This window comes from Brassica oleracea, chromosome C9 (assembly GCF_000695525.1).
Source record: "Brassica oleracea var. oleracea cultivar TO1000 chromosome C9, BOL, whole genome shotgun sequence".
NCBI classification, from domain to species: Eukaryota; Viridiplantae; Streptophyta; class Magnoliopsida; order Brassicales; family Brassicaceae; genus Brassica; species Brassica oleracea.
The window spans coordinates 18,493,994-18,521,033 of NC_027756.1; the positions used below are offsets into that span (position 1 = coordinate 18,493,994).

The 27,040-nt window shown below is 33.3% G+C and overlaps 3 protein-coding genes across 4 annotated transcripts; 1 reads left to right on the forward strand and 2 right to left on the reverse strand.

The window, feature by feature from the left end:
• Positions 1-1,326: 1,326 nt before the first annotated feature.
• Positions 1,327-7,897, reverse strand: LOC106317713 (probable WRKY transcription factor 16). Of its 2 annotated transcripts, none has more exons than XM_013755478.1 (7): positions 7,469-7,897; positions 4,300-5,284; positions 3,934-4,221; positions 2,366-3,856; positions 2,019-2,172; positions 1,631-1,810; positions 1,327-1,538 (listed from the first exon to the last, which is right to left on the reverse strand). In XM_013755478.1, the coding sequence occupies exons 1-4, from the start codon at positions 7,867-7,869 to the stop codon at positions 3,341-3,343; spliced, it is 2,190 nt and encodes a 729-aa protein (XP_013610932.1). In that variant the 5' UTR covers positions 7,870-7,897; the 3' UTR covers positions 1,327-1,538; positions 1,631-1,810; positions 2,019-2,172; positions 2,366-3,340. The 2 variants fall into 2 exon arrangements, with proteins under 2 accessions (XP_013610932.1, XP_013610933.1); XM_013755479.1 differs by having other exon boundaries at positions 2,019-2,175.
• Positions 7,898-13,139: 5,242 nt separating this feature from the next.
• Positions 13,140-21,179, forward strand: LOC106314483 (disease resistance-like protein CSA1). Its single transcript, XM_013752351.1, has 5 exons — positions 13,140-13,591; positions 17,532-18,633; positions 18,710-19,030; positions 19,532-20,446; positions 20,571-21,179. Exons 1-5 carry the CDS (start codon positions 13,140-13,142, stop codon positions 21,177-21,179), a joined length of 3,399 nt encoding a protein of 1,132 aa, XP_013607805.1.
• A 2,163-nt stretch (positions 21,180-23,342) lies between these two features.
• On the reverse strand, positions 23,343-26,476 carry LOC106313459 (decapping 5-like protein). The gene is made up of 7 exons (XM_013751263.1): positions 26,146-26,476; positions 25,731-25,831; positions 25,482-25,553; positions 24,524-25,378; positions 24,079-24,234; positions 23,863-23,985; positions 23,343-23,757 (listed from the first exon to the last, which is right to left on the reverse strand). Exons 1-7 carry the CDS (start codon positions 26,330-26,332, stop codon positions 23,569-23,571), a joined length of 1,683 nt encoding a protein of 560 aa, XP_013606717.1. The 5' UTR covers positions 26,333-26,476; the 3' UTR covers positions 23,343-23,568.
• Between the last annotated feature and the right edge of the window lie 564 nt (positions 26,477-27,040).

Genomic DNA, 27,040 nt, shown 5'->3' on the forward strand with positions numbered 1-27,040 from the left:
TTCCGAGGAAACCCAATTTTGTGTTTCCTCGGGATATTTCGAGGATTTCATTTTCCGTCGGAATGTCCGTCAGAATACCGCTGTTTTCTTGTAGTGTACTATGTATAGTACTGAATTAAATTAGTATTAGTAAGAGAAGATTGTACGGTGTGAGAATTAATTCTAAGCATCTTAATAATGATAATTCTAATGATATTCTATTTTATTCCAGGAAAAATACAAAATCCGCCTTGCACAATCATTTGTTTTGATTACGGGGGATATTATATGAAGGATAGAGCTGAAATAAAATGGATATCGAGAGATGGTGAAGGAGGAGATGAAATTCACACGATTGTGTTGAAGAAATCAGTGGAGGAGGTCACATACTCTGCTTTAGTTGAGTGTATTTGCAGAAAGTTAAAGGTAGATGAATCTAAGATGGAGCGAAGCTTAGTTATTTTTCAATGGTATTGTATTCGAATAAGCCATCATATATCTGGAATGATGAAGATGTTTTTGGTTATCTACTGCGAGTTAATCATAAACTAGTTAGCAAAAAAAAAAAAGTTAATCATGAGCAGTGTATAAGTGCTCCACATGTGGAGCTCAACAATGATATAGACAAAGTAGATTATGTGTAATTCAGACTATTAGGATTACTAGTTTTATTATGAGTAAGTCGGACTACTAAGATTACTGGTTTTATTATGTGTTATTCGGACTACCATATATATTGCAAGTAGTACGTATGTTTAGTATATAGAACCCATATATTTGTGTTAATGGACTACATATATAGTAAATATGTATATTTAAAATTATTTTTTGATGATTATTTTCAATAGTTTAAGAAAACTTATCATTTTCTAAAAAAAACTTTCTTAACTTTCATTGTTATTATGTGGATGGTTAGACTGTTGTAAGGAGAATCTAACGAAATACGTATTTCTGGCAAATTTTTGCTGCAAATGTTTTCTTTACCAATAATCATAATGTAAAATCATTGGTTTTACTACAAAAATTTCTCTTTTGTCATGGTTTAACTAGATAAACGTAAAAATTGCCAAAGTATTACTATGTGTAAAGTAGTATTACTATCTCCTTGAAGATTACCATGAATTACTAAGTGTTAAATATAATATTAAATCTATTTATGACGATTGCACGTTTTACAAGTGAAATTTGTTTTTTCTTGTAAAAAAGTTCCCTTATTTTAATATTATATATTTTAGTGGTTTACATGTGATTTATGGTATTTCATTTTATAGTGGTTTTTAGGCATAGTTAACCGAATATATCCAGTTATCAGAGTAACTCATTTTTGGGCATAGTAGAACTAGTAAATCCATGCACCACACCAAGTTTTAAACATTCAAAAGCATTATCCTACCAAATTTGAAACATCCAAAATATTTAAATAACATCCTAAATACATAAATAAAAGATAAACAACTAAGAAAGGCCAATATCATCTTCCTTGAGAATGAGATGCTTCACATCGTTGAACTCCACCTCAGTTCCAGCGTACTTGTGGAGTAAATGATTTGTGCTCCAGTCTACACCACAAGAAGAAAGGCCAATATTAGCATGAAACCGAAGCAAACGAAGAAAGAGCAGCGGCTTGAAGGGGATTGTGAGGTTTACTTACAGGGACAGTGATATCAACTTTGTTTTTCCCAATAATTCCCCTTTCACCCACAGCAACGACTTCACCTCCTTGAGGTTTCGATTGACCTGTAGATGGAAGTAAGATACCTCCCATTGTCTTCTCCTCTGCCTCCTTGATCTTCACCAAAATTCTATCTCCCATTGGCTTAATTGAAGTGTACTGTAAATAACACAAGAAACAATCAAAAACTTATAATTCATAACTAAAGGAGAAGGAATGTATCCAAATATCTTTACAAACCAACCTTGTAAAAATAACCTAAAGCTATGTTTTTTTTTTTCATCTGGCCAGAGCTATGGAAACAGCAAATCCAAACATTCAGATACGTTTTTTCACCGGTTCAATCAAATGAGCAAGTAGTACATACCTTAGGAGCAACGACAGAAGCAGCTTTGACAACCAAAGAACGGAACTGGCTCTGCTTAAGGGTGCCTGGTTTCAAAGTTCCAAACTAGGCACTCGAGGCTAAGCTCTTGGCGACACAGTAACTGGTGATACTGTAAGTTGTGTCGTCGCCATTTCTGCTATCAGTCAAACACACATAAAACTCACAATTGTTAGATTCGACCCAGATTTGACCAATTTTCTGCAAAAACCAGTCACTATTGAGAGATCCCATTGGTTTCTCCGCCCAAAGATAAGACCTTTTATGTTTCTCTCTGTGAACCGATAGTGACGAGAGAGGGTAGGCAAGTAACGAGAAGAGATTCATACCTTGAGGATAAGAGAAAGGATTGTGACTTAAAGGAGTGACGTCGACGTCGTCTTCTTGACTCATTATCGTTTCCAGCGCGACGTGACCACTGTTGCCGTTGTTGCTTCTGATGATTCTGCTGGTACGACTGATAATCAGGATTCGGCCGCTCTCCACGTCCCGGCTGATATCTTGTCGGTCAGCGAACGAACAGAAGAAAAAACGAATCGAAAGTTCCTATTTGTTTATCCACAAATTGAAGAAGAGAAAGCGTTATAGAAAAACTTTCTCGGGAAAAAAATTGGTTAGTTCTTGTCGGAGGGCTTCAATGGGTTTAGTTGGAACGAAACGCGGTCGTTTTAGCTTTAGATTGGGTCGGTTTTGGTGATTGGGTTTGGGTGGTCGGATCTTTAGATTGGGCCGTGTAAATATTCTAGTTTATCAAGGAGCAATTCGTCTTTAGCCACTCATTAACCACATTATCCTTTTAAAAAAAAAAATAAGAAAGAAATTATATATTATATTAAAGGGACATACGGGGATTTTTTAAGAGGGCTTGGGGCATATCGAGTTAAAGTCCTCTTGGTTGCGGAGACACTCCATCTTTCTTTCTAGTTCTCTAAAACACGTTGGGGGATTCACCAGCTGAAACTACTCTTATTCTCTCGTATTTGACTGTGATAAGGATTAGTAACCTTTCTTTTAAAACTATTTGAATCTATTACATGATTAACTAAGGACTGTTGATTCTTAGTGCTGGTTCAATCTTCCAAGGTAGTAAAAAACAAGTGAAGGCTCAGTAGTTCAACCACAAACACATAATTAGAAAAACAAACACTCGAATAAAACATGTGATGAGTACGGTTATTAAAACAACATAAGCGCACTGAACACACTCAAACAGAACAATGTTATAGTCATACATTGACACGGAACGGTGAAAAGACTTTTATTTATATACTGAATCTGGTCCGGTTATATCCTCTTTGTGCTTTTTAGAAATCCACTTTTCGAAAACTTTTTAGGTTTTCCAACGCCCATTGGCTCATCAAGATTGCTTTTTCACACATTATATCTTTAAATGTAGGGGGTGTTTCCACCATATCTGGATTTGTTATCCTTTTTTGGCTATTCAAGAAGCTTCCTGGTCTCAGAATATCTAAGATATAGGGACCATGACGCTCGAAGTTCAAGGGTTTTGTCGGATTGTCTAGGAACTCGCATAAGCTCTTGACTCTGATCAGTGGGACTGGAGGATACATGGTCTTGATGGGTGATCCCTCGAATTTTAATTCGACATTAGATGGGAACTCAGGGAAACTTTTGATCTTTATGCAACTAGGGAGATCAACAACTCTGAGCTTATGCAAATTACGAATGGATGGGAAACTCTGCAAGTTCTTACAGCCGCAGAGATCAATTTGCTCGAGGTTTCGAGCTTCTGAAAGTTCATTAACTTCGAGCAGCTTCCGAGAATGTCTAAGGTTGATCCTCTTCAGCATCTTAAGGTTCTGAACAAAGAGAAACACATGTTGAAGTAAACGAATAAGGGAAATATATAATTAAGTTTTATTTGGAGTTTTCTTACTTTGGTTCCTCCCCAAAGAGTTTGTAGTTGACTGTAAGGCATGTTGAGTTCAACAAGGTTGCTTGGATCAAAATCTTGAGGTAAAGATTTCAAAGGGTAAGTCTCCCAATGGAAAAATCTAAGCCCATAAGGCAGAGAGAAAGACTCAAGGGCCTTGCCATGTTTTCCAGGATTACTATAGTAAATACTCAGGTATCTAAGGTTGTACATAGATCTGAATAAAGAAAGTTCCACATCCGGGTTTAAGTTAGATGCATCCAGAGATATGGCTTCGATGTCGGTAGTGCCCTGAAATAACATAACATAAGAGCTTATGGATGATGTAGAAGATAATTGGTTGAAAAATATGGTAGAATAAGACATTACCAATACACATTTGAAACTTGTGTTGGAGTCTTCACTGCACCTCCCTATTTTCTTGACTACCCCCTGAATCATGTTATGCATTTCCAACTTGTTTTCTGAAATAGTCACCAGAGAGTTGGCCACAAGCCGGTCGATCCCAATCTCTGGGAAGAAACCAAGGTCTTGTAGTAGTTTCGACACATCTTCAACATGTTTGCCTGTGAAGCAAAACGCAATATACACAAGTATGTTCTTCTCGTTATCATTTAGTGCATAATAGCTACTCTTGACTACTTCCATAATCTGATGGGGAGGATCTTGCTTGAGCTTGAGGAACAAAGTCTCCTTTTGACTTGTTTGCTCGTGTGATGACATCTCTTTTCCGTATACTCTTAGAGCTAAAGGGTTTCCATTAGCGTATTCGATCACCTTCATAGAATTATCTTTAAGAAGATTAGTCTCTTTCACATCTTTTTCAAAGGCACACAAAGAAAATAGCTGCATAGCCTCGAGCTTGTTTAATCCTTCAACTTTGTAAGTTTGATTGACTTGATACTGAGAAAGGACTTGGTCATCTCTGGAGGCTATGATGATCAGGCTTCCAAGACTAAACGAGGGAAGCTCAGCAAGTAAAGACTCTGCGTATAGATGATTCCTTACATCATCAAGAACAAGAAGAACTCTTTTTGGAATGTTTTGATTTGTAAGGTTTTTGAAATGTTCCTGCAGCAAACTGTAAAGTCCCTTTGTTTCAAAAGTTTCATGAAAGTTTTGGAGGAAGCAAGTTACTTCATAGTCACTAGCCATTTGGTCAAAGACTGCTTTAGCAAGCTCCGTCTTTCCTATGCCTGGCATGCCCCAAAACCCTATGCTTTTGACTCCCCATTGTTGACTGCATAGCAAGTTACTTATATCCTGAAGCATCCTTGAGTAGATTCCGATTCGTTCTTTCGGAAAGATTTTCTCATAAACATCAGTAGCAATCTTTTCCACAAATTCGCAGTCACTAAAAGAGAAAAAGTATTGGTATTAGGACTTACTATGTCATGATCTTATATAACAACCAAGAAACAGTTATTGTTGGAGTATAAAAACAATACAAGTTATTTTAACATTGGATCAAGTTTCATATACAATAGAAACTTTATAAATTAATATTTTATATATTAATAATCGGTCTTGTATCGATACAAAATATGATAAAGTTCGATAAAATAATAAAATTTTGAAAAATGATTACTAACTATACAAACAAACCACCACATAGTCACACATATAAACAAAAATATTGTATTAAATACTACACAAACTATATGAATCACATAATAAATCTATGAATTAATATGTGTTATGTTTCTAACAACATCAACATAATTCTCATAGCCATAAATGTGTATTGGACTTGTTATCCAACAATTTTCCATGATGTTTAAACTTTTTAAACATGTTGTAACATATTATCTCATGTTCTTTGATATATAACATTGCCTTTTGAATGCTTGATCTATGTGAGTTTATTTTATTTTTATCATTTAGCTATTTGTAATGATTCGGTCTTAAAGAAATTTCCATTGGATGATATCAAATTCCATATCCAACGCATTTTCCCAGTACAAAGTCATATTTATGGGGTTAACAACATAACACATATTAGTTCAAGAATGTTGTCATGTATTCAATAAAGTTAGTATAATTTTTAATATACTATTTTTGTCCAGCTGTGTGATTATGTGGTGGTATATTATTTGTATACTTGACAATCATTTGTCCTAAATACAAATAAAACATTATATTCTTTGTTTTTTATTCACAATGAAGTATCTCTCTACTTTTTGTTAACACTTGAAAATATGTTGATATTATTTTACCGGATTACATTTAAAAATATTTACATAATATGATATAAATCTTCTATACACCAAATAATCTAATAAGGACAATTTTTAATATTTACATAATATGACATATTTTTATATATGAATTTACAAAGAATGTTTTGATAAATTAATAACTTTATAAATTAATAAAATATCATAATTTCAGTATTATTAATTCATATAATTTTTACAAGTTACTTGTTTTTAATATGCATATACCAACTTAAGTTTAATTTAATTTATTTTACTTTTAAATAACCGAAATAAAGAAAGCATGTGGCTCCTTATGTAATAAGTTATTTGAAGTTTTTTTATGCCGTTCGAAAAGATAATAATTATTTTCTTCCAGTTTTTTTAGCAAATTAAATGTATATTTATTTGTATTTTAACAAAATACATTTACATTTTCTTAGATAACAATTTTATTTACCTTGTGTTATTAATAGTCTATTTAATATATAAATAAAATTTTCACTTTTTTGTCTTAATTAAAATACTAAAAATCAGTTTTTAATTAACCTAATGAATCAATTAATTTAAATACAGTTTCAAGTATTTACATATCTACAGAATTTTGATCTGATTAGTACTGTTTTCGTTTTTCATTTGTTAAGACACATTTACAATTTATTTTGATAAATAAATAAATAAATATAAAATAATATATAAAATTAGTTATTTATGTGATATATATACTTTAATGAAAAATTCTCTATGATAGCCATTTTTAAGTTTTTGTCATAAAAATATACCTCAATAAAGAAAATGACCAAAATAAGTTTTATTAAAGGATAAAAATATATTTTTACCATAGGGTTAACTAATCTAGACTTAGAGTTTAGAGTTAAGGGGTGTGGTTTTGGGGATATAGTTTCAAAATATAAAAATAAAAAATAAATATTAAAAATTTCAAAATAAAAATGGGTTATTTTGGTCATTTTCTTTCTGATGACTATTTTTGTGACAAAAACTTAAAAAGTGTTATTTGAGAGAATTGCCCTACTTTAATTCATGGTGATATATAAATTATTAGTCATTACCATATTTCAAAAAATATACCAAAAATAAATCTTTATAAAGACAATTTACTTTAATATATGAGATATTAATCATTATCATATTTCAAAAATCTTACAAAACATATATTTTTATTAAAACATTGTACATGTCATAATTTTTAGAAATTATATCATTTTTGACATTGAAGACGAGGAAGACATATAGCAAATTTGAAAAAAATAATTTTTCAAATAATGTCTAGAAGATATAGCTTACAAGAATTATTAAGCAAGTCACAAAACAGTGTTGCTAACCTTTGTTTATTGATTTTTTCGTGGCCAGGTAGAGTTATGATTTCTTCAGCGCTGCGCAATTGACTTGCTTGATATGAAGTAGGATGCTCAAAGAGCGCCTTGGCGAAGTTTCCCTCCAATTCTGATCTATTGACTCCATAAAAGACAGTGGCCACGACATGGACTTTGTCATGTCTCCGTTGGCTAGTCTTAAAGAAATCATCCAAAGATTCCTTGATGGACACGTAATTCTTAGAGAAAATAAAAACAGAAGCAATGCACTTGCAAAATTCATCATGCTTATCTGTGAGCACAGAAATGCCTTTACGACCAAAAGCAGCGGATAGATGGGGAACGAGGGAGCATCGTATTGTCTCATCCGACCTGTCGAAGCTGATTTTGACCTTGTTGCAAGCTGTCATCACTTGAAAATATCTTAAGATTTGGGGTTTCTTGTGAATGCTCTGTTTCTGAGAACATGGGATGGTGAACATCAGAGTTTTAACAAAGCTCGCAACTTGGTGATGTAAATAATTTATATTAAAAAAACAACTTCCATGGTGGGAAATATTTGTTCATATTTCTTAGTAAAACTTGTCTTTAATAATAAATTGGACTTTTATTTGAAATGGTTGCTTTTTAGAACGGTAAGACTCTATCTCTTTGAACAAGTCTTAGCAGACACTTGTAAGTTTAATATTAGCACCATGAGAACTAAGATGAATAATGCTTTTTCCAAGAAGTTTATTTGCAGCTTCATACGTAACTACAACGGCCATATAATAAAAATTAAAAGGAAATAGAGAAGAATATACAAGTTTAAAACATAAGCTAGTGGCAGAATATAAAGACGTTTACTTTTGGGATTACGCAAGTGTTGTTTTTATTGAAGGCTTAAATAAAAGAAAAGAAAATACAAATGTTTACAAGCCCATATACAGGCTAGTTGTTAAGAGGGTTACAGAAACCCAGTGGAGTAACAAAATATCGATGAGCGATAGCCCAATAATATTAAGGCACACATCAAAGAAACTCGATGAAACCGAAGTAGGAGGCAAAGAGACAGACGAGATACTTAGACACCAGGAGTTGCAGGAGTGGCTAGCCATCGTTGCAGAAGGGAAGAGGAGAGGGCAGGGTTTTCCAGTCTGTAGCTCGCAATCCGTTTTCGAATGACCGAGTCAATGAGGTGGAGGATTGAGTCAGCTGTTCTGAATGCATCCATTTTAAAAAAAAAAACTGAGATTACGCAAGTTGTGTTACTTGTGTATATTAATGAAGGGTAAAAGAATAAGCAAACAATAAAATAGGAGTAATAGTTGAGAATATATTATGAGCAAGAGGAAGATAAAAACAAACAAAAAAAGCTCAAGAAGTTAATAATGGCAAAGTAGCTTTGTTGCCACGATCCATTTAGAATTGATCATGTTTTTGCTAAGATACAGAGTAGTGGCTTTTACCAAAAAAAAAAACAGACTAGTGGCAAAAGTACATACAAAATACAAAATTGTATTTTGTTTATGCAATCAAATACTGATCGATCTTGTTTTGTGACAGCATGAATTTGAAGTAAACACTATATAACACAACTTGACTATAACGAGTTCCTCGCAATCGTGCATACATCTACGTGGGGCTTTTGGCCACTATTTCACAGTATGGTGATGATGACGTTACAGATTTTCTCTCTTTGTTACAGGTTGAAAAACACAGGATAGGAGAGGAAGAAGGAAGAAGAACACTCGGCACACACTTGTTCTCTGTGTTCTTCAAGCTGGTAGTAGAGAAAACCAACTTGTAGACCCAAAAAAACTAGTATCTCATTAAAGCGTATGGGACTGGTTTAGGCCTGAGAATTTTACTGGGATCAAAACCGAAACTAAACCAAAATATGAACGAGTATTGAATTAGAATAGATTGCATATCTGAACGGGTATCCGAACATAAGTGAACATATTTATCAAGAAGTTGTGTTTTTGCATAGGACACACTAGTATCAAAGATTGGTCCAAGTATATTATGCCACCTAAAACGATCTAATATATCAACCTAAAAACAATGGTCTAATACATCGAAATTAAAAACTATAATCAGAAATCCTTGAGTATGTAGTAAAAATTAAAGTGGGAGTAACTCCATTAGAGCATGCGCAACTGTGAGGCTGGGAGGTCAAATCCTTAGGATTAGAATATTAATTTTTTTTTTTTTTTACTTTTTGAATAGTTAAGGATTGTAATTAAAAATGATGTGTGCAATGGTGTCACCTACATTGAATCCTAGCTCAACCATTCAGCATCAAATTTTTGGTCAATCATGAATCAATGGAAAGTCTAACTTCAAGGATCAAGCTGAGTATGAAACCAATTTGCGCTATTCAATTCGATCATGGCAGAAAATCAATTTGTAACTATATTTTCACTATAAACATTTTCTTCTAAAACAGGGGAGTTGAACACTGATAACAAAAGCTAGGTTGTGAACGTGGACTACAACACGCTGAAGACCTCAGGAGGCCAAACAAGATACACCAAAACTGAAAATAGGATATTAAAAAACGTCACCTGAAATTGGTGACACAGACAGAATGTATGCCAGCATCAGCCGCTGCACGGCACGCTACGGGGACAACATCAAACACCTGTGTTTAACAAACGTGAAAAATTCTCCAGGTGAATTTTACAAAGCAAAAGTCCAAGATAAGTTAACGATGGGCCGAGAGATTGTATGAAAAGAAAAAATTAATTACCACGAAATCAGTTTTGATAGAATGAAGCCACTCCACTTCTGTTTTCAAGATTTCAGCTCGAGGAACCACAGTTGTTTCCACATACTGTGGAAGTGGCAGCATCACAAAAAAGTGTAAAGCTCATAAACTGGAAATTGCAATCAAGATAAAACCAATAATCATTTACAAGTGATCACATTAGTTAAAACCTTTTCTAAGGAGGCAAGACGATCTACAGTCAGAGCATCAGCTTGCACAGCTCCACAGTCCAAAAGAACCTAACAATCGCCAATTAATCAATATATCCTTATGTTTCCAGTAAACAATTGAAAGAGTAAGCAAGTAAATGATCGATAGAAACCTTTCGAATCTTAAGCCTAGGAGACTGAATCTCGGAAATCAGGCGCGCCGGTGACGACATGAACGTCGTGCCCGGCCGCGATCAAGTGACGGACAACCTGAATTGCCACAAATTAGCCACGATCGAACTAACGCAGTAGTCACAGATAAGAATGATGCAGAGAGAGAGAGGGTGAGAAGGAAAACCTCGACGACGCGGCTGGCGTGACCGAAGCCGTGTCCAGTGACGTAGTAAGCGAAGACCAGGTGCTTTCTAGAAGCTGAGACGCCTTCGTTATCGTCAATCTTCATTTTCTTCGACGGGAAAATATCTCTCCGACGATCGCTGAGGGGAAGAAGAAGACTGATTCTAAAGAACTAATAAATCTCCAGCTTTAACGAACGATCCACTCAAATTCGGCCACATACCACAAGGATCAAGTCCTGTACCACAAGGATTAAGTCCTTAAACCTCCTAATTACGGACCAATCCTTACGTTTATTAGCCTAAATATTATTATTATATTAAAACTAACATATGCTTTAGCGTTAAGGATTCGGGATGAACCCCCGTTGCGGACGCTCTTATAACCCTCAACTTTGAATTTAATAGGGCATGTTTTTTTTCCACACTCAAATCATTATATTTAAATTAAAATAAGATGTGAAGCATCTTTATCTTTCAAATACATATTATTGAAATATTTCATACTAGTATATCTCCGTGTTTCGCACGGACATGTTCAATATAGAAGTAAGATGAACATAAAATATTTATTTTTTCGTTTCCAAAACAATGAAAAAGTATCAGATATGAAAGTTCAGGGGGAAATATATCTTGCAAAAATACAACTAAAATATATTTTTGGTCAAATACTACTAAAATATTAAGATTGCTTTTGTAAATAACTAAGGTTGGTATTTCTTGTATATTTTTTCTTATAATCGTATTTTTTCATTTTTCTTTTCTAATGATATTTTTTATTTTCAAATTTTTGTTTGTGAGAAAATCTACAAAAATTGGTAACATTATATAAGAAAAAAAAGTCTATTTTGATATGAAAGTAAACATAAATAATATCTCTGTAAGACTACAAAAATATTTAAAAATAAAGAAAACTAATCTGAGATTTGGTTTTGATATAGAAAGTAAACATGAGCCATCGTTATTTAAGCTCCATTTTCTAACTTGTAGTGCCTTTCAAGTTTATTAGAGGCTTGTAAATCTGTTTTAAGGTGAGTTTGTTACATTCTTTCCTTGATTTGTCACCATCACGACCAATAAAAAATTTCTAGCAAATCCAAAATAATTTAATCTATTTTAGAATAATATTGATCAAATGTTATTGATCAAATGTATTACATAAAAAAGGTAAATATTATAAAAAGGTTAGAGGAGGTAAAGATTAACATGATGCAAATTATGATTTTAGTATTGAAGAATTTGAGTGTATTACTATTTAGTCTCACTAACCTTGAGTTCGATCTTCATCGGTTAACTCTGCATTAATCGCCACCATAGAAAACTTGTGTTTTTTCTTAGCCATTTAAAATATTTTTTTCTTGGAGAATAAAAGCCATTGATTTGTCTGGTTAGAAAATTACATTGAATGCAGGTAGAGATGAATATATAGCATCGTGAGTCAAACTTCCTTTGCATATACCAGTTTCTAAAATTGTGTGATCATGAAATAGTGGAAGATATATTAGGAACTTTGTTTATCAATTTTTTTTATTTTATATGTATCAGTTACGTTAATAACTGTTTTTTTTTTGCATTGAAGTTTTTTTCTACATTTGTAGTTTTTCTTTAAATGTTAAGCCATGTATCAAAATTTTATTAGTCATATAACTCGTGCTTTATTATATAAAAGATGTCAATTGGCATTCTATTAGGTTGTTTCCATTTTACGTTTAAAGAATACCAGATTTTACGTACATTTTCAATTTATAATGGGAAAGTATGTTTTAGATTTTTTAAAAATTATATTGCATCCGAACTGATCAGAAATTACCAAATCCGATCTTTTCATCAATGGTATAAAATTCAATTTCTACCATTAAGATTGTTACTTTTAGGTGGTTGCGTTTTTGCAATGTATTTCAATATTTTTATTATAGCAAATTCTCTCTTGTTTTGTATATTCTCAGAATAAACTATATGTGTGCTTTCTGAAACAGCAGTCTGTTTCTAAAAACCTTTTAAAAAGCAAATTAAATTCCTAGAGCTCAAAGATTAACCTTCACAGGAGACGTGGGTTAGGCTTGATAAGACTGTGGTCTTTTAGTCCGTTCCACAATGCTCTTGCACATTATATTGGTGTCCAATATTGCGACTAATTAATAAAAATAGTTGAATACAATAATGGTCTAAAAAAAGAATTTTCCTATTTGTAAATTAATATAATTAAATCCTCGAAACTCAGAGTCTTCTTTCCAAAGTAAATGACAACATGTGCTGCCTTAAGAATGATTCAAGAAAATTTGATCGTGGAATGAACTTAGTTTACATGTTGTTGACTTGACTTGTTACCGTTGTCCTATAATACTTAACAAGAAACTGCGACATTTTTCATTCACTTGCACATTGTCTCCTTGTCTCCAAACATCCAAACAAAAACCTTAAAAATGGCCGTCCAAGAACCATTGGTTCCGCACCATCAAGTGTTTCTTAATTTCCGAGGAGAGGAGCTTCGTGACGGTTTCGTCAGTTATCTGGAGACTGCATTGAAAAACGCTGGGATCAATGTGTTCATAGACAAAAATGAAATGAGGGGAGAAGATCTAACCGTTCTTTTCCGTAGGATCGAAGAATCAAAGATTGCGTTGGTCGTGTTCTCGAGAAGGTACATGGAATCAAAATGGTGTTTGAACGAGCTGGTGAAGATCAAAGAATGTGTCGAAGAAAAGAAACTTGTGGCCTTTCCCATATTCTTTAAGGTCAACCCAATTGAGTTAGAAGAACTTTTCTATGATGCACGTGAGATTCATAGCAATGTGCAGACTCACATTATGGAGAAATGGAAGGTGGCATTGGAGTGTATTAAGTCAAAGATGGGCTTGACTTTGAAGGAACAGAGGTATTGCTTTGGATCCCTTTGTTTGAAAATGTGCTATTTTCTCTGATGGAAATCCTTGGATATGACATTCTTTTATGGGAAACAATTAGTTATAGAAAAGAAAAAAACAATTATTTATAGGGGAAAAACTATAGTCTATGTCATTTTAGGTATTCAATTCATTTCAACAAAATTTTGTTGGTAGCTAGACATCTTAAGCATGTATAGTCGAATGCAGAATGTCTCTAGGCCTCTTGCATATTATGATTAGGGTGGTTGGTAACTTGGTATGCTTTCATGTTATCAACTTTTGATGTGGCAATGAAGATAAGCATGGAAGGACTTGTAATGAACCATATAGAATGTAAATCTTTTTTAGAAATTTGACATTCGACCAATTTTTTCATTTTTGTAAATTTTGACTAAAATAACAATGTCCATTTCAAATTTAACCTAAAACAGCTATAAAGTTATGAAACCAAATACTTATTAAATTAGATTAAAATTAAATATTGGGTAAACCAGATTTGATTTTTAATTTATTTAAAATTCCCAAAAATTGAAATTATTTTAATTGATTTATAAATTCATATATTTTAAATATTTTAAAACTAGACATAGGATTTAAGAAGAAAAATGGTAATCTTCATATTTGATTTTAAACCTTTACTAAATTATTTTAAAAAAGTTATTGGATGGAAATCAAATAGTACTGACCGGTTAACAGAATTTTGGACATAAGAGCTGCCAGCCAATAAAATTTCCACTTCTATTTTGGTTTGGTTAATTTGGTTTTGTGATGCTTTTGGTTTTGGTATAAGACCAAAAAGATGTAGTAAAAATTTTAAAATTTAAGACATAATTCTATTGATAATAAATATACGAAAACTCTTATATAAATATATGGTTCCATTTAAATTATAAATTAATAACTAGTATCTGATTTAAAACAATAAGAGGGTGTGTATTCAATTTAGAAGTTGATGTGGTATGTTTTTAGTACATCTTTAGATGATTTAGGTGAAATGAGAATTTGCTATATTTTTTTGTGAAATCACTGTAGAATATTATCTACAACTATGAATATAACTAGATTTTGACATGAGTTTTAAAAGCACATGATTATTTTTTTTTTGTTACAAAATTAATATAATATAAATTATAACTGCATCCATAATTTATGTATTTTAGGTTTTATATAAAATATTATTATTATTATTATTAACAATACTCTGTATTTTAAATATTATGATTAATATTCTGTATTTTAAATATTTTAAAGTAAAATAATTTATGGATAAATGTCATTTTTAGTTTTATCATGGAGGAATTTCATGGTTACCACTTTTATGATACCATTATTCATCTTTACCACCATTAAAGAGACATTTTCAAAAAATTATTTTTCATTAAGTGACAAAAAACTCCTATACTCTTGTTCTATATATATATATATATATATATATATATATATATATATATCAATTATTTAAATAAATAAATAGAAAATGAAATAAATATTTTTTTTTATGTTTTCGAATTATACTTTTTCAAATTCGAATGTTTTTATAATTTTTTTTTTTGAAATTTTTGCGCATTTTGTTTTTCAAAATTTCTTTTTGAAAAAAAAAAATTATGTTCGAAACTATTTTTAAAATTTTTCATATTTTTTTTAAGTATATTCATATATTTATTAAAATCCTAAATTTCACATTCCAAAAATTCTACTCCACCCTTTAACTCTAAACCCTAAGTCTAGGTTAGTTAACCCTAGGAGTATAAATGTCTTTTATACATCATTAAAACTAAGAGTAAAAATGGTTAGTGTAAACATAAAAAGTGGTACTATAAATGTGGTGTTTGTGGCAATTTCCTTTTTATCATATGTGTAAAAGAATATATTTTAGTCATAAATTTGTGAAGCATTAATTTTAAGATGTTAATAAATTAATATTTTAGGTTTGTGAAGAGTTATTTTTAATATAAATTGCAACAAAAAAATTATACTTATCCAATTAATTTTTATAAATTTTTTATAGTTATGACGCAATATCGTAATTTAAAAAATTACTTTTAATAAGAGAATCATTGTATGTTTAATATGTATTGTGTTGCTATATAATATTTTTTGTTTTACGGAATAACATGTGTTCATATAAAATTTTATTTTTAATTAATATTTTATAGTCAAAATAAAATTACATATAATATAACTATATGATAATTAGAATTTGATATAGAATAATCCATTTATTTGTTGTGTCTTACATTTGATTTAATTTATTTTTAACATATTAAAATTAAAATCGAATAATACATCTTCTAACATGTTTCGAACTGGTCAAATTTTTAATCTATAATTTTTAATATAAATGAGTTAATATATTTGTTAAAACTGGCTCGTATTTAATTAGTATATTGTATGATTGATGAAATAACTCCTAAAAATCTAGGGAGAATTCCATGTTTACCACTTTCATGATACTATTATTCATTTTTACCACCCTAAAAGAACATTTTCAAAAATATATTCTTCATTAAGTGGAAAAAGAGTCTTATATCCTTGTTTTATATATATATATAATAAATAATTATTTAAATAAATTAAAAATAAATTTAAAAAATAATAAAAAATATTTTTTTTATGTTTCTGAATTATACTTTTCAAATTCGAATTTTTTTAAACTATTTTTTTTGAAACTATTTTTTTCATTAATTTTTTTTTGAACTATTTTTTTTTAAATAATATTTTTTTTAAAGAATTTTATTTATATATTTATTAGAATCCTAAATTTCACATTTCAAAAAACCTATCCCACCCTTCAATTTTGAATCCTAAGTCTAGATTAGTTAACGGTATGGATATAAATGTCTTTTACCCTTCATTAAAAGTGAGGGTAAAAATGGTTAGTGTAAACATGAAAAGTGGTACTATAAATGTAGTATTTGTGGTAATTTCCCAAAAATCTATAATAGTAAAAGTATCAAGGGAAATTAGCAAAAATAATACATTCATAATAATATTTTTTCATGTTTACACTAACCATTTTTAACTATACTTTTAAATAGGGAAATTTTTTTTATAACCCTAGGGTTAACTAATCTAGACTTTGAGTTTGGAGTTGGGGTGTGTAAAGTTTTTGGAATGTGAAATTTAGGATTCTAATAAATATATAAATAAATACTTAAAAAATATAAAAAGTTTCAAAAAGAATTATCGACCTTTAAAAAGAAATTTTGAAAAAAAATTCAAAAAAATAATTCGAAAACATAGTTTTTTTTTATTTAAATAATTATTTATTATATATATAGAACAAAGGTATAAAAATCGTTTGCCTTTTATTGAAGAGATACTTTTGAAAATATATCTTTAGTGGTGATAAACATGAATATCAATCATAACCCATTCCACTATACTACAAACTAATGTAAATTTAGTTAATTTAAAATATTTTAATTTTACCTGTAAATATATTTATATAAATTTTAATATCTAATTTCAAAAAAAAAAAATTATAGAGTATAATTAATTTGCATTGATTTAATATTTAGTTTTATAATAGTTTTTAGATTAAAGTATATTGTAAGCTCTAGGAATTTTTGTTATTGTGTGTGTATATATTTTTAATTTACTGTTATAAATAGATTAAGTTATTTACCTAGATTTATTATTTAATTTAATATTTAATGATGCTGTAATTTATATATAATATTATAAAGTTTATATTGTGTATATAAACTGAAACTAAATTATTATTAATGCATAATAATTATTTAATTATTTGATATTAATAAATCTTTAGTAATTTTAAAAATCTGTATAAGTATTTTTTAGTTATTTTATGAGTCCAAATTTGATAATATCACACAATGCATCAAGGTTATGTTCAAATTATACTTATGTTTTAATAGTATTTGATTATTGTTATCTTATTTGAGTTGGTTTCTCTTGTTATGGAAGTGAGGCCGATTTCGTCAAGGAAGTCGTGGTCGAGGTCATGAAAAGGCTCAGCACCATTCCATGTAGTATGGAAGGAGAAGAGAAAGTGGCTAGTCTCTTTGGAATCGAACATCGGATCAAGCAAGTCGAGGAAAAGTTTGGTTTCGGTTACAGCGACGAAACTAGAATTGTGGGAATTGTTGGGATGCCTGGTATTGGCAAAACCACTCTCGCAACGGAGCTGTTCAAGAGGTATCAAAACAAGTTCATTCGCTGCGTGAATTTTCTGAAGATCCGTAAGGAGACGGATGCTGGCCATTTGAGGATGACGTTCCTTAAAGACTTACTTCCGAAGACAAAGACAAACATAACTGATAAGACGACGTATGACTGTCTGAAGAGTGAACTGGTCGTGAACAAAGTCTTTGTTGTTTTAGACGATGTGAGTAGCGAAAAACATATAAAGACTCTTCTTGGGGACCTAAGCTGGATCAAGAAAGGAAGCAGGATTGTTATTACAACCCGTGACAGGGCATTGATCGCCGACTTAGATCCAAATCCTTACGTGGTTCCAAGATTGAACCCTCGAGATGGGTTGATGTACTTCAGCTTCTTTGCTTTAGGGGGTTTCAATCCCGAGATGGGAGATTATATGAAAATGTCTAGAGTGTTTGTGGATTACGTTAGAGGCAACCCAAAAGCTCTCAGAGAATTGGGTAAGGAACTTTGTGGGAAAGGGGAGACGCTCTGGAAAGCACGGCTTAATACATTGACAACATGTTCCAACAAGAGCATTCAAGATCTGTTGAAGATAAGCTATGATGAGCTTAGTGAAGAGGAGAAGGATGCGTTCCTTGACATTGCGTGTTTCTTCAGATCAGAGGACGAGTTTTATGCGAGAAGCTTACTGGATCATGGGGATCATGATGATGAGTCCTCTGAAGGTGCCAGTGAGATAACGGATCTTGCCTACAAGTTTCTAATTAGTATATCTGGCGGACGCGTAGAGATGCATGATTTACTTCATACATTCGGCATGGAACTTTGTTCGTTATCATCCACAGAAGAAAAAAGTAGGCTGTGGAAATGTCAAGACATTGTCGCTGCATTGCATGACAAGATGGTGAGGCTAATCAATGAGTTTATATTTTTATGGTATCAATATGATAAGTGAGTTTATGTTTTTCTTTTATATTTAGGATACCGAAATTGTGACATCTGTGAGAGGCATTTTTCTAGACATGTCTCAAGTAACGGACATGCCTTTATACAGTTGGGTCTTTGCCAAAATGTGCAATCTATGGTACCTTAAATTCTACACTTCTACTTGTCCTCGAGAATGTGAAGGCGACTGCAAGTTAAATTTCCCTGATGGACTTTCATTACCTCTGGAAGAGATCCGGTACCTGGACTGGCTGAAATTCCCGTTGGAGGAACTTCCATCTGACTTCAACCCCAAGAATCTTGTTGATCTAAGGCTGCCTTACAGCAAGATTAAACAAGTTTGGAAAGCTTATAAGGTTAGGACATCTCCATGTCACTTTTATATTTGACTCTAAATACTATCGTAGAAAACATTCTTCTCTAACTCACCTTACTCTAAAATACAGATTGCTATTTTCTTTTATATTTCGAAAAAAAATATCATTCACGTATATTTAGAGGAAAATAGTATTTCTCTGCTTTATTGTAATAGATGTCAATCAAAGTCCACATCGAAAATTTAGACAAATAATGTCTAATATATAAAGAAATGTTCAAGTCTAATTAATACAAGATTTTTTGGCAGAAAAGCTAAAAATAAATCTATGCGGGCTAGTGTTTTAGGTCCGAAGTGGATAATATTGTACTACTCGGTACAAGATAAATACCAACATATTGTCAAAACTCATATATTTTATAATTTTTCTGTTTTATAAAAGAAAATAGAGTAATACATGTCATATGGTCTTAGTTCCTTTTGTATTGTTAGAGTTGCATACATTACTGACTGGTGGTGTAATTCCATATGGTTTTAATAGGATACACCGAAACTGAAGTGGGTGGATCTTAACAACTCGAGAAAGTTGCAGACGTTGGCAGGGTTCTCAAAGGCCCCAAATCTTTTGAGACTAAATCTTGAAGGTTGCACAAGCCTAGAACGTTTATCTGAAGAGATGCAAACAATGGAAAGTCTTGTTTTCTTGAACTTGAGAGGATGCACAAGTCTCTCGCATCTTCCGCAGATGAATCTGAGTTCATTGAAAACTCTTATCCTCAGCAGCTGTGCAAAGCTTTATAGATTTCAGCTAATTTCCGAAAATCTAGAATCTCTCTACTTGGATGGAACTGCAATAGAGGATCTCCCTTCAGACATTGTGAAGCTTCAAAGACTTGTCTTATTGAATCTAAAGGAGTGTAAAAGGCTGAGGAGTCTTCCAGAGTGTATAGGAAAGCTTAAAGCTCTTGAAGAACTGATTCTCTCTGGCTGTTCAAATCTCGAGACTTTTCCAAATGTTGAAGACAGCATGGAAAATTTCCGGGTTTTACTACTTGATGGGACTTCAATCTTAGAGGTGCCAAAGATACTTCCCGGTATTAACAGCCTGTTGTTTCTGAGGCGTATATCTTTTAGCGGAAATAGTGTGATCAGCAGCTTAGGATCTGACATCAGTCGAATGTATCATCTCAAATGGTTGGACTTGAACTCTTGTGAGAAACTCAGGTCTCTTTCGACGCTTCCACCAAATCTCCAGTGGTTAGATGCACATGGTTGCATCTCCTTGCAAACAGTCTCGAGTCCTCTAGCCTTTATTGTGCCAACAGAACAGATTCACAACACTTTCACTTTCAGCTTCACTAAATGTTGTAAACTCAATGAGGCTGCAAAGAATGAAATTGCATCCCACGTTAGGAGAAAATGCCAGCTAGTCTCATCAGATGATCACCACAATGGGGTAGTCTATTCTTTTTTTCTTGTTTTTTTATTCTTTTTCTTCAAGTCTTAAAATCTTCTGGTTTTCTGATATAATATATATTTATTTATTTATTTATTTTTAATTTACTTTTTTCTCCTAGCAGAATTTTATCTCGACTTGCTATCCTGGATACGAAGTACCTGCATGGTTCAGTCACCAAGCCTATGGTTCAGTGTTAGAACCAAAGCTGCCTCCACATTGGTGCGACAACAAGTTTCTAGGAATATATCTATGTGCCATTGTCTCGTTTCGTGACTGCAGAGATCAGAGCAGCCGCATCCTGGCTAAATGTACCTGTGAGTTTGAAGACTTAGATGCACCATGTAGCCGGTTTAGCATTCCTGTTGAAAATGAGCCGCGTAATATCGAGTCAGACCATGTCTTCATCAGCTATATAAGTTGGTCAAACATCAAGAAACGTCAAGAAGTAGAGTTCAAGAAAGGATGTGTTCCTACTAGAGCTGTCCTTAGGTTCAAAGTGACTGATGGGGCTGGTGAAGAGATTCCACAGTGTGAAGTTGTGAAGTGTGGGTTCAGTTTGGTGTACGAACCTGATGATGAAGTTAGTAATGTTGTTTCTTTGCCGGCGGCAAGGACGATGTTGAATGGTGAGAGTAGTCAAGGTGAGGTAACCACTTTCCAATCTGCAGAAGAAGGTCCTACTGCAAGTCCAACAACAGCCGACTCTACAAGTAAGAACAATAGTTTCTAGAGTGGATTACCAAATAAGGCACTCCAGATGATATTTTTAATTTAATTTTTGTATTCATGTTATGTTTGTTTATTAATTATCGTTTGATGTTTTTTATTTAATATTTTTATTTTTTCCATGTCTCCTTATACTTTCAATGTATTATTAATAAGTTTCCCATAGTCCAGATTACTAGATAATAGCGCGGAATCTTCGTATATTTTGTTTCTAGTTGTTATTTTAGTATCATATTTCGACTGATATGAATTAATAATTTAAACAAAAGAATAATATATTTAATTTAGTATAAAAGTTTTGAACATAAATATTTAAAATGGATAAAACTAAAACTTAAACAAAGAGTAAATATGTGCTTTCATAATATCAAGAACATGTTTATTATTTTGTATTTGGTATCAACTCTCATATTTAGTGTAATTTGGATATAAACCTAAACCTTTCAAAATAAAAGAATATCACTATTAACTTGTATGTATACTTCTTTTTGAAGTTTTGTAGTTCGAATATATCACTTTGATTTATAAATTTAATCCCATATATATTGTGTAACATTTCTATATTTACTATAAAGAAGCTCGTGTATCTTTCACAAAAATTATTTTGTTATCATTGTCAATGCCACACTCCCTCTTGCTCTATTTCCGCAACCTCTTATCTTCCATATTTTTGTCGTAGAAACTTTGATTATTTATATTATATCAGTTTGCACATTTCATTATGTCTTCCATATTTCATTGTAACTTGTAATATGGAAAATATGCAAACTGATATAATGTAAATAATTAAATAAAAACAAATTGTTATAACCTTGAATAGCAAAGCCCTGTGACGTGCAAGACCAAAATTAACTCGTCCAAGTGGAATAACAGTGGTGTTCAAAGAATTCCTTAATTCATAGCTTCGATGCATCCACCTTCTCAATGCTTCATCCGCATTCTCAACGGGGCCACCCATATACTCTACAACTATATCTGCAGTTTCTGAGTCAAATCACTTACACCTAACCATAAACAAAATCTGGACATTCCAAAGACAAAATAAATGCTCTACTCTCCAATCTTTCAATTCAGGATCAATAAACCGGTTCACCAAAAATTCAAAATCACCTTGTAATCTACATTTTCTGAAACAGAGATCGCTTGAAGATCCCATACACATCAAAAACCATACACATTGTATCCTCCCTTGTGAAATAAAGTTAGATGTAATCACATACACATCGCAAAAACCATCTTTCACTTTCTGGTTCAAGTTTGTGTTGGTGACCAGAGCGTTAACCTTAAGGCAAATCCGCTTAGCAGCATCAAGCTGAGCTGCATCTGCATTCTCTGTCGGATCAGGATCAGACAAGCTGATTGCCATAGCTAAATGGGCTTGATACTTTCTCCTCAGTCAAATTGAAATAAACACCATCCATAGCCGCCGCAAAATCACGTTCTAGACGTTGCCGAAACCTAACGAAGAGACATACAAAGTAAGAAATGGGCTCAAGCTAGAGCTACTGAATAGGGGCGGGATCGATCATCGGTCTAGGCGACTCGTCTAACCTGTGATGGTCTCCGAATCCGCAGCCAACGCCACTACTTCCTCCGATGTGGAGTTTCCAAAAGATGCTTCATCTTCGGCATCATTCTTCAACGACGTCTCTCTCTCTCTCTCTCTCTCTCTCTCTCTCTCTCTCTCTTTATTGGTGCTATAACTTTTTTCATTTATTGACATGTCACCTACTCGGACTTCTAAAAAGTTGAGGTGTCAAATGCTGGAAAGAACCTTGTGCTATTATTGTGTTGATTAGCTCTATTAATAATAAGAAGTTGATTATATAATAATGTTTTTGATTTATTAATCGAAGGAAAATTTGATGTTCATCACCTAAAATAATTTGGTTAGGAATCGATGAGACAGCATCCGGGCTGGGACCAAGTTCTTGGCTTTTCTTTTGTGGGTTTGTGGTGAGCTTCTAAGAGAGGTTAAATGAATTAAAGGGCTGCGTGTTTAACCTTATTTTGGTGAGCTAAAGTCCTGGTATATTTCTTTCCTGCACAAATGGGTTTTGCAATTAGCATGCGTAATTGTATAAAGATGCGTATACTTCCTAAATTTTCTCCTTACATTTAAAATATATTTTCATACTTGAGGAAGAAAAAAGTCTTATGAAGAGTATATAATTAAAGATTTGCATATACCAAAAGGTTCATAGTACTTTTTTGTTTCATTGAAGAACAAATAACATTCTCCCTAGAGGCTAAAGCTCATCAAACAGAAAAAAAGGAAAATGAACTTGCCAATATGATATGCCATCAAATCTTGGGATTCAAAGGCAGCGGTTAAGAGAAGGAAGTGTGAGTGACCAAGCAAATCCCTTCTTAATGAAAACAGAAATTCAGAATCAGAAATGAGTGTTTCTGCCTCGGCCTCTCCCACCAGAGTAGTAACCATAGCCAGAATTCGAGTAGTAGTTGTTGTTGTAATTATTATTATTATTATCATATCCGCCTCTGTAATTGGTCTGTGCAGCGAGATATGCACCCTGGCCCGGTTGTGGTTGAAGTGGCATTTGAAAATGGTTACCATATGCCTGAAATAAGAACAAAACGGGTCCATCAAATAAACACTATTTGCAATTTAAGGATGAAAAGTTTCACAACTTTTGGTTGGTGAATACAGAAAGGACGAAACAAACCTCAGGATTTTGTCTCATATGCTCCGGAAACTGGCTGTCTAGTTGTTGTTGTCCGCTTCTTGCTACACGGTCAAGGGGATTGCACGAGATTGTATCGAAAAAGTCATCTTTGTTATAAGCAGGCTGCAACAAAGCAAATAATAATGTTTAATTGCTGCTTGAAACATCATATAGATCATATTAACTAAGATAACGTCAAGAGCTTGAGAATCACACCTTTGCCTTCCCTTCTTCGGTAGGCTCAACTACGGTTTCTTCCCTGTGATTGTTTTTACCGAGAAAACCCCATAGTTCACTCTTATTGAACTTTTCGTTCATTGCCTCAAAATCAAATTCTTCAGTGAACTCATTTCTAGAACTGGGGATCCGAGACTGCAACACATTTAGAACCGGAAGGACACATTTAGCAACTATGGCATGTATTGTACTGTATTGCTAATTAGATACAAACAGCAATGGCGCTTGATATGAAGCTAAATGATCATCACTGGTAGCGACATCATGAATTTAAGAACCAATGTAATCATGAAACTGCATAGTAGCCATGAGAAGTCATGCATAGGTGCGATGATCACGAAAAAACATCATATGGTCAGAAACGGAATTAAAAGCAAAAAAGAGAGAGAGAGAGAGAGAGAGAGAGAGAGAGAGAGAGAGAGACCTGATGAGCTGTAGCCGCAAGAGGCAGCAATGGCTCTTGATATGTGGCAGCAAGACTTCGAGATGGCACACCCACTGATACCGGGTTAGTTGCAACAAACATCTCTTGACCCCTATTGACCATCTGCCTAGATTGTAGTAATGGCTTCATGTCAGAAAATGACACAGGCGAATTTGAAAACGGACCAGGAACTACAGGAGCTGAGTGAGAAGTCATAGCTGGTATATTATAAGGTATCGATCGGTTATGATGGTTAGACAGAGAGTCATAGACACCATTACCAACAGCCTGGGGTGCAATGGGGTAACTGTTCTGAATATATGGAGCAGAAAGCTGTGCTTCAGAAAGTTGTGAAGAAGCAAGGTCAGGTGGAGTATGGCGTTGTGCTTGACCAAGGGGAGAAGAGTATGATTGATTAGAAGCAACGTCAGGTGTACGAGTAACAACCTGTGATGTATCATCTACTAATCCCATAACTGGTGAAGCAGACATATCTATAATCTGAGGATCATTGTGCTTCATAGAAGATGATGAAACTGCCTGGTGCATCATACCAGGAGGGACACCAGTGGAAGGTAATTTGTTTCCTTGCACAAAAGAAGGCATGGGCATAAACATACCAGCATTACTTTGAGCAGCTTGAAAACTATTTGTTGAACCAATAAGGCTTGCTGGTGATTCTGTTCCAGCATTAGATGGAGGAGGCTGGAAGCCTAAAGGGACTGGTGAATGTTGTGTAGCAGGAACCGGTTTACTACTCAAAGCAGGTGTTTGCACCCATTGTGCTCCTCTCCCCATGCCATAACCACTATCATATCCAGGAGGGGAGCTCATAGCTGGCCTGGCATGAGAGACCTGTAAACAAGAAACAGGAAATAAGACAACGAAAAAAATCATGCAATCTGATAGTTCGAACATACAACTTATCATTATCCATGCTTTACATGAATATCTTTACCTGATTAACGTCTTGTTCACGCTGAATCTGCTGTCTTGGTTGTGGAGATGGAGAAGGGTTAACTTGCAGATCCTGAATATACCAAACAAGAATCATACAGATCAATATAACTAACCTTCAAAGTTTAAACAATGACCATGTCACTTAGAAAAACATAAGAATGCAATATAACCAACCTTCAATGGCTAAACAATGATACAATCTTAAAAACATTAAAATGTATAAGAAGGTAAGAGCTTGAACACAAACCTTGACGTCACTTCCGCGGAAAAGAATGTAATCGTAAACTGTATCAGATGGCGGAACTTGCGGCCCATCTTTCTTCCTCCCCTCAGTTCCACAAGATCTTACTGCAACAAACACACATTCAAGAAGCAACACACGACCCTATTATCATTCAACACAAGGACACGCATAATCACTCACAAGAACTGAATCAGAATCAGAATCAGTATGATAACTTCAAACGCAAATAAAGATCTTAGTGCAAAACACATTCAAGAAGCAACACAAGAGTATCATCACTAACAAGAAAGGAATCAGAATAGAAATGATAACTCCAAACGCCAACAAAGTGATAAAGATCTACTTAGCTTCCCAGGTTACGAATACACAAGCATGAACATGTAAATCTATCTGCGTTCGCAAAATCGAGAATCCGTACCCTTCTTTAGACCTAGCGTGGAGTCATTGACGTTGAGATGGTATAGAATGCCTTCGTAACGGATCTCGGAGTTAGAAATTAGACTGATGAAGCTTCCTACGAACGTATCGCCCTGCGACGGAGATGGAGATGGAGATGGCGACGGCGACGGCGACGGCGAGGAAGATTGGGAACTCTCACTCGCCATTTCAGTGGAGAAGGAACGATGAAGAAGTAGAACGAATCAATTATTGTAATCGATTAGGGTTCTTGCTGTTTCTCTCCTATTGCAATGTTTGATTTTTGAAAATTTTCTCTCGTCTCTTTCTCTCTCGGAACCGTCGTGGCTCGAGTTCGTCTCCGTCGTGATTTTTAAAGGCGGGGAGATCTCTGTGCCGTTGGTCCATCTTTGACTCTATTTTGGGCCTTCCTAAAGCCCATTTTCTTTAAGCTCACAATTGTTTTTGATTCAGTACTAATTTGAAACATAATATGAGTATTCAATTGGATCAGCCCGGTTCACAAGGAGTATTTCGGTTCACTAATTTAATTAGTACACGACTTTGGAAAAGTATGTTGTTATTTCCCCCACGATGCTTATGACAATAATGTGCAAGATTGTGATGATACCAAAAGTATTTGCAAGTTTTTTTTTTAAATAGTTTAATTTCTATGCTATGCATGTACTGATAGGCCTGGGACTTTTATCCGAGATCCGGATTCGATCCGAGATTCGATCCGGATCCGATCCGAAAATCCGGATATCCGGAGGGGCAGAATCCGGATCCGGATAGTAAAATGTTGGATCCGTCAAAGCCGGATCCGGATCCGGATATCTTAATTTTTAAGTCCGGATATCCGGATCCGTAAGTTTTATTAATAAATATTTCAAAAATAGTAATATCTATATATAAAA

What these genes read in the sequence shown, in the direction of transcription:
- LOC106317713 (XM_013755478.1), bottom strand. Translation starts at nt 7,869, where the DNA reads ATGACAGCTTGCAACAAGGTCAAAATCAGCTTCGACAGGTCGGATGAG. An exon ending in GAAAAAATCAATAAACAAAG is followed by an intron (nt 5,285 to 7,468) that starts GTTAGCAACACT and finishes TTTCTCTTTTAG; the next exon opens with TGACTGCGAATTTGTGGAAA. An exon ending in CAAGTTTCAAATGTGTATTG is followed by an intron (nt 4,222 to 4,299) that starts GTAATGTCTTAT and finishes ATGTTATTTCAG; the next exon opens with GGCACTACCGACATCGAAGC.
- LOC106314483 (XM_013752351.1), top strand. Translation starts at nt 13,140, where the DNA reads ATGGCCGTCCAAGAACCATTGGTTCCGCACCATCAAGTGTTTCTTAAT. An exon ending in TTGACTTTGAAGGAACAGAG is followed by an intron (nt 13,592 to 17,531) that starts GTATTGCTTTGG and finishes TTGTTATGGAAG; the next exon opens with TGAGGCCGATTTCGTCAAGG. An exon ending in CAGATGATCACCACAATGGG is followed by an intron (nt 20,447 to 20,570) that starts GTAGTCTATTCT and finishes TTCTCCTAGCAG; the next exon opens with AATTTTATCTCGACTTGCTA.
- LOC106313459 (XM_013751263.1), bottom strand. Translation starts at nt 26,332, where the DNA reads ATGGCGAGTGAGAGTTCCCAATCTTCCTCGCCGTCGCCGTCGCCGTCG. An exon ending in TCCGCGGAAGTGACGTCAAG is followed by an intron (nt 25,554 to 25,730) that starts GTTTGTGTTCAA and finishes TGGTATATTCAG; the next exon opens with GATCTGCAAGTTAACCCTTC. An exon ending in GTGAACAAGACGTTAATCAG is followed by an intron (nt 25,379 to 25,481) that starts GTAAAGATATTC and finishes TCTTGTTTACAG; the next exon opens with GTCTCTCATGCCAGGCCAGC.